This window comes from Hyperolius riggenbachi, chromosome 3 (assembly GCF_040937935.1).
Source record: "Hyperolius riggenbachi isolate aHypRig1 chromosome 3, aHypRig1.pri, whole genome shotgun sequence".
NCBI lineage: Eukaryota > Metazoa > Chordata > Amphibia > Anura > Hyperoliidae > Hyperolius > Hyperolius riggenbachi.
Genome location: NC_090648.1, coordinates 471,694,131 through 471,712,300, shown reverse-complemented (window position 1 = coordinate 471,712,300; position 18,170 = coordinate 471,694,131). Strand labels below are relative to the sequence as shown.

Here is an 18,170-nt window from a genome sequence, read left to right as displayed (position 1 = left end):
AGTACAGGGATTGAAAACCTTCTGAATGTATGCAGTGTTCTCCCCAGAATTTTTTTCCAGCCGGGTGGCATGAAAGAGTAGCCGGGTGGTGTGCGAGTTGCGAGGGGGGGGGGGGGGATTTTTTTCCCCCTTACAGTATAAGGAGGAGAATGAGGAGTTGAGCCAGGTGCTCCTCAAAATTAGCCAGGTGAAACAACTGTCTTAAAGAGCTTGGGAAGAACACTACAAATGGGTGTTACAGTTGCATTTCATGGGGAGACTGGTTTGGGCATCATGGTGACGTAGTGGTTAGCACTCTTTCCTTGCAGCGCTGGGTCCCCCGTTTGAATGCCAGCCAGGGCACCATCTACAAGTTTGTATGTTCTCTCAGTGTCTGTGTGGGTTTCCTCCGGGCACTCCGGTTTCCTCCCACATCCTAAAACCACACAGATAAGTTAATTGGCCCCCCCTAAATTGGCCCTAGACTACAAAACATACACTACATGATACATACTTATGACATATGACTATGGTAGGAATTAGATTGTGAGCCGCTCTAAGGGACAGTTAAATGACAAGACAATATACTCTGTACAGCACTGCAGAAGATGTTTGTGCTATATAAATACCAAATAATAATAATAATACGGGATTGAGACAGAAACGAGTCAGCAGCAGCCTCCATCCCCTCCAAGTCAGCTAATCTAAATTGCAGGTCAATACAGTCATGTTTGTTTTATCAGTCCCCTAGCTTGACAGCTCCCTGCCCTCTCACAAGCTGAAAAATCAGATAAAACGTGCTCCTGCTGGTTAGAGGACAATAGCAGAGACCTCATCCAGTGGAAGGGAGATCATTACTTATCTGCAGAGTTTACAACTTCTCCCACCACATCAGAAGAGCGTGTGTGTTGAAGTCAAGCAGCCGGGGAAAAAGGGGGCGGGGCGGCAGAACTCCGTGCCCTGCACTGCCCGATCACATGTGACTCAGCCTCGGAGCTGCCTGGAGAGGATGGGACTGGCTGCTGACATTCATGCAGCCAGCCCAGGGCAGAGGAAACAATTGTCCATATTTGCTGGGGAGTGAGAGTCTGCCTGCAGCCCCAGGCTCTCTCCCCAGCCTCAAGTCACACAGCATTAGTGCCAGCATGTGTATGCGGACGGCTGCTGTTCTGTCTTATCGTGCTGCCCAAGTCCCGCCCCTTACAACCCGCCCAGCCAATCACAGCTCCACTAGGAAGGTGAGGTCACCCAGGCAGAGGAGCGCTCCTGCACTGCAAAGCGATGGCTTTTGCTTGCGATGGCTTTTGCTTCCGTGCCCCAGCCGAGCGCTCCTGCCTGCAGATTACAGCAGTGACATTTGCTAGCTACGCAAGTGCATACCAACAGGCGGGCGGGGTTTCAAAACACCCGGGCGGCCCGCCCACCTAATTAAGCCTGGGGAGAACACTGGTATGTGATAAATGCTTAAAGAGAACCAGAGACAAAGCACCATCATGTATTTTACCATATATATCAATGGGAACATGACAGTAAACACCTACCTTGCTCTCTGTTTCATTTTTCACTGCACAATCTGCCTGTTATTATCTCTGATAAAATTTCCGACTGAGCATTCAGTCTAGCTTTGCCCTGGAATGATTATAGCTGAGTCAGTTTCCTGTGATGTCTTTTCAAGCCCAAGTCTGCCCCCTTGTGGCTCTGCTTTCCTGCTATGTATCTTCCTAGCAGGAAAGCAGAGCCAGGAGGAGGCGGGCTTGGGCTTGAAAAGACATCACAGAAGACTGACTCAGCTATAATCATTCCAGGGCAAAGTTAGACTGAATGCTCATGCTTCTTATCAGAGCAGATAACAGGCAGACTAACCAGTGAGGACTGAAACAAAGAGCAATGATGGCTTTTACTGTTATGTTCCCATTGATATATATGGTAAAATACATGAGGATGCTTCGTCTCTAGTTCTCTTTAAAGAGACACTGAAGCGAGGAAAAAAAAATATGATATAATAAATTGGTTGTGTAGTACGGATAATTACTAGAACACTAGTAGCAAACAAAATATTCTCATACTTTTATTTTCAGTTATATAGGTTTTTTTAATAACATTGCATCATTCTCTAATATTTGCAGTTTACACACTACTCAGCATTCTAAATGATTTTACAGAGCAGGCTAGTGAACTTTTGAACTGTCCTCTGCAGAAAAGAAAGCAATAGAGTGACAGACACTTGAGATAATAAGATAATTCTCTCTACAACTTTGAAAGTCATGGAGCTCAATGGCTCTTTTGCATAGATAACAACTGGAGTTTCTTAACTCTTCCTGTACTGGAAACAATATTAGACTTATGTCACTGCTGCTAATGTTTTATTTCTTAGCTGTACTACACATACCAATCATTATATCATAATTTCTGTTCGCTTCAGTGTTTCTTTAAATACAGAATGTGATTATGTAGAGAAATAGCCAGAAGATACAGAGGCCCCCTATTCGATTAACTTTTTCTCCCAAATTTTCTCCCAGGTGATAGATTCACACCTCAATAAAATATTTTAAGCCACCAAGAAAATATTCAAAATAATTTTAATAGTACTTTTTCACCCCCCCCCCCCCCCCCCCCCTTTGTATTTTTTCAACTATGAAGTGCGAAAAAGTTATTTTACTGAAAATATGAAAAATGATCTCGTAGGAGAAAGCCTGTGAGATAAAGTTAATTGAATAAGGGTCAGTGGAGTTTTCTCTAAGGTGATATCTTTACAACTTGTCCATCAAATGCCTTTTAAACCACTAGCAAGAAGGAAAATACTCAAATCATTTATAGTACCTTTTTGCCTACTGTTTGGTACTTTTAATTGCAAAGTGCTGAAAGGGTATTTTAAATAGAACATGAAATATAAAAATTCAGGAGAAAAAGTTAATTGGTCCAATGGGCCTGATTCACTAAGCCCATTGCACTGTAACAGCACGAGGTAAACCTTTTTACGCTCGTTATTTAAACTAGGCGCACTACCTGATAGCCCGGGCACACTACGCATGCTAGTGGCAAGGTACAGCGTGCCCTCCTTAGCAACGGGCGCTCCTTCAAATATGCTGTGTGATAGTGACGTATAGTGGCCGGGATACTTCACTAGTGCAGCCACTATATGTCACTATCACACGGCATATGGAAAGGAGCGCATGTTGCTAAGGAGGGCACACTACTCAGGAAGTGCCAATAGTTTATAGGGAATCTGAAGTGAAAATAAACTTATGAGATAATGGGCTTGATTCACTAACCGGCACTATGCCGGTTAGTGTGCCTTATCACTTAGTGGGCACAAACTACAGCGCTAACCTTATCTGAGGTTAGTGTGCCTTATCTGAGTTAGTGTGCCTTATCTGAGGTTAGTGTGCCTTATCTGAACTTAGTGCCCCTTAAGTAGTTTTGTGCACACTAAAAGATGCACAAAGCTACATCTCACACTGCACTGCGCACAGCCTAATGCGCCAATGTTTGCGTGCGGTGCGACGATAACATCGCACCCACTATACTGTACATGATGCGACCTTAAGGTCGCATAGGATGCGACCTAAACGGCGCATCAGTGCACCGTTATCATCGCATCCTATGCAACCTTATGGTGGCATCATATACAGTATAGCGGGTGCGACATTATCAACGCACCGCGCACAAAGATCGACACATTACGCTGTGCGCGCTGTGCGCAGTGCAGTGTGCGATGTAGCTTTGTGCATCTTTTAGTGTGCACAAAGCTACTTAAGGGGCACTAAGTTCAGATAAGGCACACTTACCTTAGAAAAGGCACACTAACCTCAGAAAAGGCACACTAACTCAGATAAGCACACTAACCTCAGATAAGGCACACTAACTCAGATAAGGCACACTAACCTCAGATAAGGCACACTAACCTCAGATAAGGCACACTAACCTCAGATAAGGCACACTAACCTCAGATAAGGCACACTAACTCAGATAAGGCACACTAACTCAGATAAGGCACACTAACCTCAGATAAGGCACACTAACCTCAGATAAGGCACACTAACCTCAGATAAAGCACACTAACCTCAGATAAAGCACACTAACTCAGATAAGGCACACTAACCTCAGATAAGGCACACTAACTCAGATAAGGCACACTAACTCAGATAAGGCACACTAACCTCAGATAAGGCACACTAACCTCAGATAAGGCACACTAACTCGGATAAGGCACACTAACCTCAGATAAGGCACACTAACCTCAGATAAGGCACACTAACCTCAGATAAGGCACACTAACCTCAGATAAGGCACACTAACTCGGATAAGGCACACTAACCTCAGATAAGGCACACTAACCTCAGATAAGGCACACTAACCTCAGATAAGGCACACTAACTCAGATAAGGCCCACTAACTCAGATAAGGCCCACTAACTCAGATAAGGCACACTAACTCAGATAAGGCACACTAACTCAGATTAGGCACACTAACCTCAGATAAGGCACACTAACTCAGATAAGGCACACTAACTCAGATAAGGCACACTAACCGGCTTAGCACCAGTTAGTGAATCAAGGCCAATGGCCCATAAACAATTCACTTTTTCACCTGAGTTTTTGCCTGGGTGATATTTTCACAATTTGTAAATTAAAGGCCTTTTAAATGGCCAGTAAGCAAACAAATACTCAAAATAATTTTTACAGCATTGTTTCCCTTACTTTTTGGTACTTTTTCAATTGCAAAGTGCTAAAAAGATATGTTAAATTGAAGATGAAAAATTATCTCCTAAGAGAAAACTCTGGTGAAATAGTGAATTGCATATGGGACCATGAGTTGGATGTTTAGTACAGCTAATGCTGGATACACACTATGCGTTTCCGCGTGCGACTCGGCCGTCGATACGCGTCGATTCGATTATTTCCGACATGTCCGATTCAAGCTTCGATGGATCATTAGGTCGATTTGCCATACTTTACATGGCATTCGACCTAAAAATCATCGAAATTCGTTCGGAAATGTTCGGAAATAATCGAATCGACGCGTATCGACGGCCGCGTCGCACGCGGAAACGCATAGTGTGTATCCAGCATAAGAAACCTCCGTTGTTAACTATGCTAAAGAGTTTCTCTGAGCTCTTAGACCCAACTTGGGTTGGATACAGTGCTTTTTTTTCTCAAGCACTTATACATAAAAGAAACAGTGATATAGAGAGGAACATAAGGTTTTACTGCAGGGAAGTTCAAAGGGGCGTTAGCTCTGCTCTGTTTCATATTTAAAATACAGATTGTGGTTTGTAAATTGCAAATATGACAGAATGATGCAATGTTTTAAAAAGAAGCTATATAGCGGAAAATAAGAACATGAGACTGTTTTCTTTGCTACTAGTGTTTTATTCCAGGGGCGTAACAATAGCCCCTGCAAGGGATGCAGGCGCAGGGGGGCCCATGGTGGGGTGAAGTCTAGTAGGGGGCCCTGCCCAGGGCTGACCTATGGGGCTAGGAGGGGGGGGGGCAGTGGGCTCACAGTGGCAGGGAGGGGGGCCCAACCCACCCCTCTTTAACCACCTTAGCGGTATGGACGAGCTCAGCTCGTCCATTACCGCCAGAGGGTGCCGCTCAGGCCCTGCTGGGCCGATTTTGATCAAATAAAGAGCAGCACACGCAGCCGGCACTTTGCCAGCCGCGTGTGCTGCCCGATCGCCGCCGCTCTGCGGCGATCCGCCGCGAGCAGCGGCGAAAGAGGGTCCCCCCAGCCGCCTGAGCCCTGCGCAGCCGGAACAAATAGTTCCGGCCAGCGCTAAGGGCTGGATCGGAGGCGGCAGACGTCAGGACGTCGGCTGACGTCCATGACGTCACTCCGCTCGTCGCTATGGCGACGATCTAAGCAAAACAAGGAAGGCCGCTCATTGCGGCCTTCCTTGTTTATTCTGGGCGCCGGAGGCGATCAGAAGAACGCCTCCGGAGCGCCATCTAGTGGGCTTTCATGTAGCCAACTTTCAGTTGGCTGCATGAAATAGTTTTTTTTTTATTTAAAAAAAACCCTCATGCAGCTGCCCTGGCGATCTTAATAGAACGCCAGGGTGGTTAAACAGCGGCAGAGAGGGGGGGTCCCATCCAAGATTTTGCAGGGGGCCCAGTGATTTCTAGTTATGTCAGCGTTCTATTCATTATTCATACTACACATACAATTCATTGTATCATACTTTTTTTTTCCGCTTCAGTGTCACTTTAAATAACGAGCGTAAGAAGATTTACACAGCGCAATGGGCTAAGTGAGACAAGCCCATAGTGTCTAAAATAAAATAAATAGAAGTAAATTAAATGTTTCCTTAAAGATTAAATGAAAATGGCTGTTACTTTCTGGAAGGCCCTGGTAGGTGACAATTTTAGCCGTGAAGAATAAAGGTGACAATCCCCGGCCTGGAGGACAGAGGTGACAATTATGGGTTTGAAGAACAGAAGTGACATAGGCCTGGAGGACTTTTGGAAAGTACCTGACAAGTTTGGTGAGGTACAAATACTGTATGCATTGACTAGTACAATGCTGACATCTACTGGTAGTTTTTCATTACCGCAACAAATTCAAAAATCAGCCAAGGACCGGATTCACCAATGTCTGTATGTTTAGGTTTGTTCTACATGACGTTTGCTGCTAATCCCTACATTTTGTACTTTTTTATTCTATGCCCACCATAAAGGAGACTGCTAAGCTGGCCATACATCTAGCCAGAGCCGGATTAAGGCTAAATGGGGCCCTAAGCAAAGTAACTGATTTGGGCCCCCCATCATGTCGTAATAGAATCAGAAGATGCAGCTGCACAGCAACATGCTGCACACACCGGGGCAGCCGAGATACTGGTTGCTATGGGCAACAGCCCGCTTTCCTCTGTGGGTGCACAATGCAGGGAATAGCAGCGGCAAAATGCAGAGTGAGAGATGAATGGCTGGGACATTTGCACTCAGGGACTGGGGCACCCCTGTGAAGAGGGCGCCAGATATCACAGCAGCAGCACTTTTACCCTGCATCTCCAGCCTGGCAATAGCAGAAAGCTCTGGACACCACCAAACCGGAAGCCGTTCCCCAGACAGAATTACATAACCACCCCCACCACTGAACAACCTATTTCCTCCCAAACTAGACAGCCACCATGCAGCCTCCATCCCAGTGAATACGATAGTCCAGCAGAGAAGGCAGCCACAGCGGGGGAGAAGGACAGCACCAGATGACTCACATTCACCTATTGCGATCCAAGCAATAGAGGTCCCGTCATCCGGAGCCCATCTGTCTCCTCTAGAGTGCTGCCGCTCTGTTACTACTACTATTACTACTTCCTGTCTGATCTGAGAATCAGGAAGTTCAGAGCGAGCGGCTGCACTGTAGAAGAGACAGATGGGTTTCAGATGACGGGATCTCTATCGCTTGGATCATGGATAGGTGAGTGAGTATTTGCCATCTGTTGCTATCATTCTTGCTGCAGCTGTGGTTCTCTGTGGGAAGGGAGGGAGGAGTGGGCAGCGGCAGAGCGCACAGTAGCAGGAGGGGGACCTAGGAGGAGAGCCTGGCTCTGAAGACAATCAGCAGCGCAAGGCATCATTAGACAAGACAAATAACATTTATATCGCGCTTTTCTCCTGGCGGACTCAAAGCGCCAGAGCTGCAGCCACTAGGACGTGCCCTATAGACAGTAGCAGTGTTAGAGAGACTTGCCTAAGGTCTCCTACTGAATAGGTGCTGGCTTACTGAACAGGCAGAGCCGAGATTCGAACCCTGGTCTCCTGTGTCAGAGGCAGAGCCCTTAAAGGGACTCCGAGCAGTGCCTGTTGGTATGCCTTTAAGCATACCCACAACTATATAATTACACCCTCACACCTACCAGCATGATGTTTGTAATTATATCCCCCTGGGTTCCTTATATTTCATTGCATTGTGCTGAATCGAGCTGCCGACTTTGGAGAAAAGTCGTCCTGTGTCCGCGATTTCAATCGCGAAAATAGCGAAAACTAAAAGGCATAGGGCGACCGTTTATATATCATTGAAAAGAGGAGAAAGAGAGCTTTAAAATGATATGCATCTTTCCATAGTTACTGCACTGCTCAGAGTCCCTTTAACCATTATACCATCCAGCCACCGCTGACAGGATGGCGAGGGCTGGTTTAGGTGCTGATGGGGCCCCTTTGACTCTGAATGGGGCCCCAAGCGACTGCTTTTGTTGCCTGGTTGGTAATCCGGCCCTGCATCTAGCAATGTTGTGACCCGATTAACCATCTGATTTGATTGATAATTTTATCCAATTGGCTGAAAATCAGTGCCACAACATGTCCGCCCAATCAATGATTTGGCCTGTTTCGGGCTTAAATCAGTTGAATGTATCAATTCAGTAAGCTGGAAAATCTTGGTCTGACGTAGTCCATCACGTGTGTGGCAGTAATGGCATGGGATATTGTGACAAATGTGATGGAAATCTCACCTGTCCATCTGCCGGCACAAGTGTGTGATTTCACAAATGCACCACTTAATATAAGTGCCACCACGTGGTGGCACTCGGTTTGACAGTGGTGATCAGGGGAGAGAGGGGAAGAGACCAAAAGTTGGTGCAGCTGGACAGGTGACATTTACAATGTAGGGGTACCGGTGGGGGGAACAAACATTTAGGTGGCGGTCAGACGGGCGGCAGTGGCTGCGTCACTAAGCCCATTCCTGAGAGATTTCATGCTGAAATCAAATGGGAATCTGGCTGTGGTTTATAGGCAGCCAATAGATCTCTTTATGATCAGATTAAATCCGGGATCAGGTGTCTTGGTCAATCTGGATGGGCACCTTTAGGTGGGCCTCCATCACTGAAACATCTCTAACGTAGTATGAGCTGACTAACCAATGATGAAGTTCGTTCTGGCGGATGTCTGTCCATATTGCTGCTCGATGTACTTTGGCTTATAAGTCACCATCCCGACCAGCGAGTTGTACTGGAAGATGCTGCCGCACAGGTAGAGGAAGAAGATCGGGTTCCCCAGAAGCTCCTTCAGTGATGGCAGGAAATCTGTCAGGAAGAAAATTACTCAGAGAATGTCTGGTCTCCAGCTTGGGTGACAACATGAGAGTCTCTCCAGAGTTCACACAACATCTATCCTGTACTGTGCTTAAAGGGATACTGTAGGGGGGTCGGGGGAAAATGAGCTGAACTTATCCGGGGCTTCTAATGGTCCCCCGCAGACATCCTGTGTTGGCGCAGCCACTCACCGATGCTCCAGCCCCGCCATCAGTTCACTTCTGGAATTTCTGACTTTAAAGTCAGAAAACCACTGCGCCTGCACGCCCATGTCCTCGCTCCCACTGATGTCACCAGGAGTGTACTGCGCAGACACAGACCATACTGGGCCTGCGCTGTGCGCTCTTGATGACATCAGCGGGATCGAGGACACGGCAACGCAGGCGCAGTGGTTTTCAGACTTTAAAGTCTGAAATTCCAGAAGTGAACCGGAGGCGGGGCCGGAGCATCGGTGAGTGGCTGCGCCAACACAGGATGTCTGCGGGGGACCGTTAGAAGCCCCGGGTAAGTTCAACTCATTTTCCCCTGACCCCCCTACAGTATCCCTTTAAAGAGAGCCCAAGCTGGGCTCAAACAATTTTTTAAAAAGTAGGCTAGCTGATCCGTGGGGCTGAGCGGATCAGGTAGCCGCAAAAATCACTGCTCCTGTGGGCTGCACTGGGCCACTTTCACTTTTGTGACCTATAGGTCACGACGCTAGGATGAGAATTCATTCTTTGATCCAGCGTGCAGGAAGGCGGGGGAGCAGCAGGGGGCGCGGCCAGGGAGAGAGAGCTGCCCAATGGCAGCTCTGGAAAGCCTGTAGGAATGCCCCTGGCGGGTGTTTTGAACAGGGAATCCCTCTCCCTGTGTTTACCTCCGAGATGGTGACAAAGTGTCGCCAACCTCGGAGGGCTAAAGCACAGCGGGGGGGGGGGGGGGGGGGGGGGCAGAGAGCGCTCCAGTGTGGGGACACAGAGCCATGTTATGAGGCAGAGAACATGTCTCTGTGTTCCATCTGACCACCTTGGGTTCTCTTTAAAGAATACTCAAGCTGGCATGTGACATCATGATGAACTAAACATGTATGTACAGTGCGACGCATACAAACAATGAGGCTGTGTTCTTTTTTATTCTTTTTTTTTTTTTTTTTGCCTAAAAGAGTGAAAGTGCACCTGAAGCAAACCTCAGGTCAAAAGTTGAATACTTACCTAAGGAGATGGAAGCCTCAGGATGCAGAAGCTTCGCACGCTGTCCTCTGGTCCACCATTGCCAAGTGAAGGTATCCGACAAGCTCTTGTAAGATTCCATGCTCGCGACCCCACTCCTCTACAAGCACGAGCGCAGTTGTACTGCGCCTGTGCAAGCACGGATGAGCCTGCTCAGTAAGCCAGTCGCTTATGCACGAGTGGCTCCGTGCTACTGGGCAGGTATGGCCGTTTCAAGTAGTTAGAGGAGCATGGTTACAATGGGCAGGAGGATCCTGGGCAGTGGATGAGGACGGCGTGAGTTCCCTCTCCTTAGGTAAGTATTTAACTTCAGCAAGTGACAGTTTCTCTCAGTCGGAACCTAGTCGGACTATAGCATAATCCTCACCTACAAACAATTACAGCCATAAAACTCTTGCCTGGAAGAGAAGAGCTGAGTGCATGGGATGGATTAAAGAAGTCAAACTTTGATATGTTTTATATCTGGGACACTGATGCTCTGTTTAAACTTCAGCAACATGTCTTAACCATGTCTAGATTCTAAATCAGGGGTCTCAAACTCAATTTACCCGGGGGCCGCAGGAGGCAAAGTCAGGTTGAGGCTGGGCCGCATAAGGGAGTTCACGTGTCCCTGCCGCAAAACGAGGGCTGCAGAGCCCCCAAATCGCCCCGGGGGGCAATCCGCCAGCATTTCCTGGAAGGGGCAGAGCTTTCAGCTTCAGCTCTGCCCCTCCTGACGTCAATCGCGGCGGATCGCCGCCTCTGCCCGCCCTCCCACTCTTCCTTCACAGAGAGGGGCGGGGGAGAGGCGGCGATCCATTCGGCGATTGACGTCAGGAGGGACAGAGCTACAGCTGGAAGCTCTGCCCCTCAGCGCAGTCGTGGATGTTTGCGCGGGGGATTTAGGGGTCTGCAACCCTTGTTTAGCGGCGGGGATGCGGCGGATTACTTGGGAGCACTGAAGCGAACTATAAGGTAAAATGGGCAAATATAGTTCGCTTCCGTGTCTCTTTTGCTTTTGACGGCAGGCAGGGCCGGTTTAAGCAACAATGGGGCCCAAGAGCAAAATAAACCTGCCCTCCCCCCCCCCCCCCCCAACAGATACCCTGGAACAAAAATCGGCATTAAGGGACCTTTTTTGCAGCTGGTATAGTCAGGGTGTGAAGCCCCAATCGGTCGGAGCTCCACATTCTGGCTACCCCAGCCTGCATGGGGGACAAGGGGTTAAAAAGTTTCAGGAGGGGGGACCCCACATAATTTTTTTAAAAAAATTCCCACACTCTAAACATAAAAAAAAAAATTGGGAAAATAGGAAAAAATGCCAGGAATCTTCATACAGCCATATTGCGGCTGTATAGCGATCCTTGGCCAAAGCGCTTCGGCTGCGTATGGACCCCCTGGAAACCCTGTCAGGAAATGTATTGCTCTTTCTTTTGATGCATGTAAAATTACACTACCGTTAGGTTTGCTACTAAAAGTGACATTTACCGCATTTAAAAGTATACTATTTTCCTTCGAAACTTTAAAATCGATTTTCTCAAAAACTATAAGGTCTTTTTGAAAAATTGTTTTTTCCTCTTATTCCTAATGATCTCCTTAACATATCCTGCAAATTTAGGGTTTCTAGCTATTAAGGTGGATTTGCAATTAACCATTAAAGTCGGCGGGTTTTTAAATGTGTATTTTTTTCCTTTGCAACTTTAAAATCGATTTTCTCAAAAACTATAAAAAAATGTTTTCCTCTTGTAGCCACTGGGGGCCCCTACAAGCTCTGGGGCCCTGGGGCCACAAAATATTGTATCGAGGGCCGCAAATGGCCCGCGGGCCGCGAGTTTGAGACCCCTGTTCTAAATGTATTGAGTGCTGCCATGTGATTAGCTTGATTACCTATTTGTGTTAACAGGCAATTGAGCAGATGCACCTTATAAAGTGGCCAGTGAGTGTTTGTTATACATATTATAGTTGCTAATAGTGGCATGCGATCATAAGTAGCAAGAGTTGTCTCTCATGTCCCAACAGACTGATCAATCTCCTTCTGTTACCTTTGGCCATTTTTAGCAGCTGACCCCCATCTTGGCCTCTCTCGGGGTCCTTCAAGTCCTCCAGAATGAATTTGGATTGTTCAGAGGGGGGGCTGGAATTCTTCTGCAAGTCTGACCGCAGCTGCTCTTTGGGCAAAAACCAAAATGGTATAGTGGCGAGAATACTGATGGCTCCAGCCACCAGGTACCCGAGCCACCAGGCCCCGACCCAGCGGGCGTCCTGCGGAGTGATCGCCACCCTGTCTGGGCAAAAAACATAGTGGATGAGTGTGTGTCGCAGATACATAGTATTTCCATGCATTATTAAAGCAATCCTTCCCAAATCCACAAGTTACAATGGGGTTAAGACTAGGTTCCCACTGAGCACTTCTAACCACCAACAGGAGCAGACAGTGTAGTGTACGCTCCAATGGTTCGTTGTGGTCTGGTTGGTTGGTGCCTGGGGCAGGTGCGTTTCAACCATAGGCTACATGAGAAACATGTCTGCTCTCCGGAAAAATCGCAGACAGCACAAAAGTGAATCGCAAACTGACAAGTGTGAACGGGTCCTATTTAAAAATTGACAGTTTTCCGATGCAGTAAAATGTTCATTTTCTGCTGTAGTGGGAATACAGCCTAATTCAGAAATCTCGGAACTCAACTCATACAGTATCTAGCCATAACTGACGTAACTTGTGAATAATTAACTTGATTTGACTTTTATTGACTAATGTTGTAAAATATAAAACATTTAATGTAACCCTCTCTTTTAGTTATGCACAAAACGGTGGTGCCAGGATTAATAAGTCATGTGGTCACCCGTAAAGTACTGCTATAGTACAAACAAACACAAAATAGAAAAAATACACCTTTATTTCCAAATAAAATATTGTCATCATGCATTGTACTGGGGACATAATTTAATGTTGTAATAACCAGGACAAGTGGGCAAATACAATTTGTGGGTTTTATCTACAGTAGCACTTTTATTTTCAAACTATAATTGCTGAAAACTGAGACATAATGACTTTTTTCAATGTTTTTGTTTTTTAACTGACCTACGGAGAAACTTTACTGTGTACTGCATATATATATATATATATATATATATATACACATATATATATATATATATATATATACTTTAGTTTTGAAATGGTGAATTAGCCAATACTGTATTTCTCCATTGTAGAGTCCTTCATCACCCTCATTTACATTCTTACATTTATGACAGATGCTGGCATCTTTACTGTTGGCACTGTGAATCACTGTGGAATGTTTTATTTTTCCCCTCTATCTAAGTGAGTGGGAACAACACCTGGGGCTTGATTCACAAAGCGGTGCTAACTGTTAGCACGCCTGTGAAAACCCCCTTAGCACGTCTAAACGAGTTTTCACGCGTAAAACTTTACGCGCGCAAAACTTTATGCTCGTAAAACTTTACGCACACACTGCACAGAGCGCAGGGCGCTCCGCGCGAAGTGCCCATTAAAGCCTATGGGACTTAGCGCACATAAGACTTTGCGCGCATAAAACTTTGCGCGCGCAAAGTTAGTGCACGATCTGATTGAGAAATCCGGTGCTAACCTACTTATCACCCTGGTTAGCACGTCTAAAGACTTTAGACGTGCTAAGTAGGTTAGCACCGCTTTGTGAATCAAGCCCCTAATCTCCCAGAATGCTTTGTGGAGAAGGCCAGGAATGGTCGGAAATGAATTGCCAAATACTAAATCCATCGAAATTCCTAATGAAAATTTCAAGCAAATTCAGAATTTTGTGGATTCCGAGCTTGCATTGCAAAATTGTGAAATTGGAATTTGTTGTGAGCATATTTTTTAACTAACTATAAGGTTAAATAGGCTCAGTGCAAATTTGTAAAAATACAAAATAAATTGTAAAATTACAGTAGGTTACAATTTCAGTGTGAAATTACGCATAGAATCCTCTCATTCATTTCCTTGAACACTCTCAATGAAATTGTGTAAAAAATAGTTTGTCCGTTTCACAAATGTAATTTCACGCAGCTTTTGGCATTTAGATGTTGGAATTTTGTGAATGCTGAATGCTGACTTTCAACCTGTAATTGGAAAATTCTGGTGCGAATATTGATATTCGGAATACAACATCTGTGCGCTCCCCCTAGAGAAGGCTGCATGATGTCATAGCCTACGATAAACATTACTGGGAATTTCCTGTGTGCACTGACTTCCTGTGACACACCCCAGGCCAGTGGTGTACCAATAAGGGATGCAGAGGCAGGGGCGTAAATAGACTTAGCAGGGTCCCCCTGAAAAAATGGTAGCATTGGGCTCTCTTGATCCACACGCTCCATGCAGGTCATGTGATCGGAGTCGGCGAAGAGAATGTTCTGCTGTTAAGCAGTCTCTGGAAGCAGGAAAAAGTACACATGCTCCTGCACATGGTTTTAGTAAACAGGGACTTTTTTTTTGCTAATTGACTGCACTAGCGGTTGGGGAGAGGGAGGAGGAGGTTAGATGAATAATTGACTGGTGCCGGCGGCGGGGAACGGAGGATCGTAGGAGGACGGCGCAGGACATGACAGCTGCAGGACATGACAGCTTTAATGATCATCAGAACTCGTTTAAGGGACTCCAAGCTTCTCTCATGGGTATGCCTTTACGACAGACAACTTCCAACAAAGTCGTGCTATGACACCTCTGGAGGAGCCACTTGCAATGGCCATGCGTGTCACTTCCTCTTCCTGCTTCATTCAGTGATCCACTTCTCTAAAAGAGAAGACAGGGGTGACCTGGAAGTTATAACAGCGAAGATGGCAGCCACGATTTTTAAATTGAAATCGAACAAAAACTATTTGGTGTAGAATGGCGATTTCATCAAATGAAAAAGGAGAACACAAGCTACAGAAAGGTATGCTTCTTTAAGTACTTTGCAGTACTGGTTGGAGTCTTAAAGGCATGCCCATGAGAGGTGCTCAGAGTCCCTTTAATGGGGTTATGGTAATAATCATTACAGATGTTTGGAAATGCCCATTTCCGATTCCAGTGGTATTCTGCATTTCTATTTTTATTTTTGCAAGGGGGGGGGGGGGTATTTTTTGTCAATAAAGATAGTTGATTAATTTTTTTTTTTTTTGTGGAACCCTCTATATTTTGCAGATTATGCAACATTTAGATTTCTGATTGCCAACCGGGGTACACTTCCCTAATTCTGCCTTTTGCGATTGGCGTGAAAATTTTAGGCCTTGGTACTCAGTATTCTGCTGATACTAATTCTCTGATTGGCCCAATAGAAGTATCAGAAGTGAGTCTTGTGATTGGCCTAACAATTCTAAGTCTCGGTAATGTGGTATTCCGTGGAACTCTGATTTCCGTACTCCAGTTTCCGACACCGATTTCAGCCATGGAAAGTCTATTTCCAATCAGAAACTTGTCAATCGGAATTCCGTGGTATTTGGGAACTTATCCCTAGTAATGATCACTTCTATATACGTGTTGAATAGTGGTAATTATTAGCAAATGGTTCCCCTCCTCTGCTTACGCTTCTCATACTGTGGATGTCCTTGGCAGGATTTGTTGCGCCTTATGAATTGATATGTATAAAATGCTTGTGGGGCCCCATGTAAAACATGCACTGGGGCCCAAAGCTCCTTAGCTACACCACTGCATGCATGTGACTGAAATCAGTAACTTAAAGTGGACCTGAACTCTTGCACAGGACAGAAGGAAAACAGAGAAATGCACCCTGTATATATTTAGATTGTCTTATTCCCCCTCATCTGTGACTAATCACCACTGTAATTTGATCTCTCAGCTGTGTCAGCTCAGGAATCTCCTCTGCCACGTCACAGCAGCTAATTTGTGAATACAGGTTGTTAACAATACGTCTAAATCCATGAAAGCAGGAAGTAGACACACTGCAGATTTATTGTAGAATTTGTATCAGCTGTAACAAAGACATTTTTTTCTTTAAAGGTTATTATGCTGTTGCTTATCTTTTTCCAGGTCCGCTTTAAAGGGACTCTGAGCACCTCTCATGGGCATGCCTTTAAGACTCCAGCCAGTACTGCAAAGTACTTAAAGATGCTTACCTTTCTATAGCTTGTGCTCTCCTCCTTCATTTCGTGGCTGCCATCTTGGCTATGTTATAACTTCCTGGTCACCCCTGTCTTCTCTATTAGAGAAGTGCATCACTGGATGAAGCAGGAAGAGGAAGTGACACGCATGGCCATTGCAAGAGGCTCCTCCAGAGGGGACTTTGTTGGAAGTCGTCTCGTCTGTCTTAAAGGCATGCCCATGAGAGGTGCTCGGAGTCCCTTTAATGACAATACTCTAATGCAGATCGCAGTTTATCCATGTATTTATTCTTTCATTCATGCATTCAAAGCTAGTCAAAACAAACACCACGGGGGTAATACAGACCATAAAATAATATTGTAATTACCTAAACTCGCAGAATCAATGTCTACAAAGAGCGACACACACAGAGATCCCAGGAGGAATCCAAATATGGGTCCAATCACAGCAGCTGTCTGGATGCAGCCTGTAATAGGATATGATAAGAATTAATCAAAGTATAACTCCTACAAGAGGTGCAGCACTGCCTTTTCAGTAAACTCGGTCATAGAATTCCTCACTATACGAAGTACATTTTCCACATCATTATCCAGCAGCAAATTTCCTCCTTCTGTCCACATCTCCCCAGAAAAAAAGTTAAAGGGACTCCGAGCACAAAAAAAAAAAGAAAGTTGTACTCACCATGGGCTTTCTCCAGCCCAGTGCTGGTCGGGAGGTCCCACGCCGGCGTCCTGGCTCCTCTCCTTCTCCCCGCTCCGGAATGGCTGGCAGGCCGCAGCCCGGGCGACACTCTCCCGAGTGTCGGGCTTCTTCTTCCGCATATGACGCGGATTACGTCACACGCCGGCCGCCTCGCGTCATCATGGCGGCCGGCGTGAAAGTACTGCGCATGCGCGCTTTGTTTGCGCATGCGCAGTACTTTCACGCCGGCCGCCATGATGACGCGAGGCGGCCGGCGTGTGACGTAATCCGCGTCATATGCGGAAGAAGAAGCCCGACACTCGGGAGAGTGTCGCCCGGGCTGCGGCCTGCCAGCCATTCCGGAGCGGGGAGAAGGAGAGGAGCCAGGACGCCGGCGTGGGACCTCCCGACCAGCACTGGGCTGGAGAAAGCCCATGGTGAGTACAACTTTCTTTTTTTTTTTGAGCTCGGAGTCCCTTTAAAGAAAAGTTTACTTATGAGAAGATAGAATGGTTTCTATTTTTCTTCAGTCCATCTTAAAGGATACCCAAGGTGACATGTGACATGATGAGATAGACATGGGTATGTACAGTGCCTAGCACACTAATAACTATGCTGTGTTCTTTTTTTTTCTTTCTCTGCCTGAAAGAGTTAAATATCAGGTATGTAAGTGGCTGACTCAGTCCTGACTCAGACAGGAAGTGACTACTGTGGGACCCTCACTGATAAGAAATTCCAACTAAAAAACACTTTCCTAGCAGAAAATGGCTTCTGAGAGCAGGCAAGAGATAAAGGGTCAATAGTTCATAGATTTTAGCTCTGGCATACTTCAATGAATGTGTCATTGAGCAGAAACAATAAAACAGTTAAATCGTAAAAAGTAGATATAAGCATAAAATAAAATTGTGGAATATCTTAAAAAGTCATTTTTAGGAGAAGGAAGATAGACACAATTGTTTATTTAATTAGTTTATTTTCGCCTCAGGTGTTCTTTAAATGAGCTTTAACCCCAAGAAGACTGTGTTACTGAATCGTGTTTATGTAGTTATATTGGAGGTGATTCACAAGAGTTATCTGACCTTACTTAATACCGGAAATGAGTACGTATCATTCAGCTGCCAGGTCTGTTGGGCGCAGAGTGAGCCAAATGATGGATGACCCTGCGGCTAGTGAAATTGTGGGTGGCGTGAAATACTATTCCTCCTCCTAGTCGTAGCAA

The 18,170-nt window shown here is 45.8% G+C and overlaps 1 protein-coding gene across 7 annotated transcripts in view; it reads right to left on the bottom strand.

Annotated features, from left to right (window-relative positions):
• The window catches only part of SLCO1C1 (solute carrier organic anion transporter family member 1C1), a 92,681-nt gene that overhangs the window by 48,707 nt on the left and 25,804 nt on the right, over window positions 1-18,170 (bottom strand). For all 7 annotated transcript variants that reach the window (XM_068278019.1, XM_068278020.1, XM_068278023.1 and 4 more), the window contains 3 exons: window positions 16,638-16,736; window positions 12,237-12,479; window positions 8,834-8,998 (listed from right to left, as the gene is read on the bottom strand). In XM_068278019.1, coding sequence (XP_068134120.1) covers window positions 8,834-8,998; window positions 12,237-12,479; window positions 16,638-16,736 — 507 coding nt within the window. The remainder of the gene's footprint in view (window positions 1-8,833; window positions 8,999-12,236; window positions 12,480-16,637; window positions 16,737-18,170) is intronic.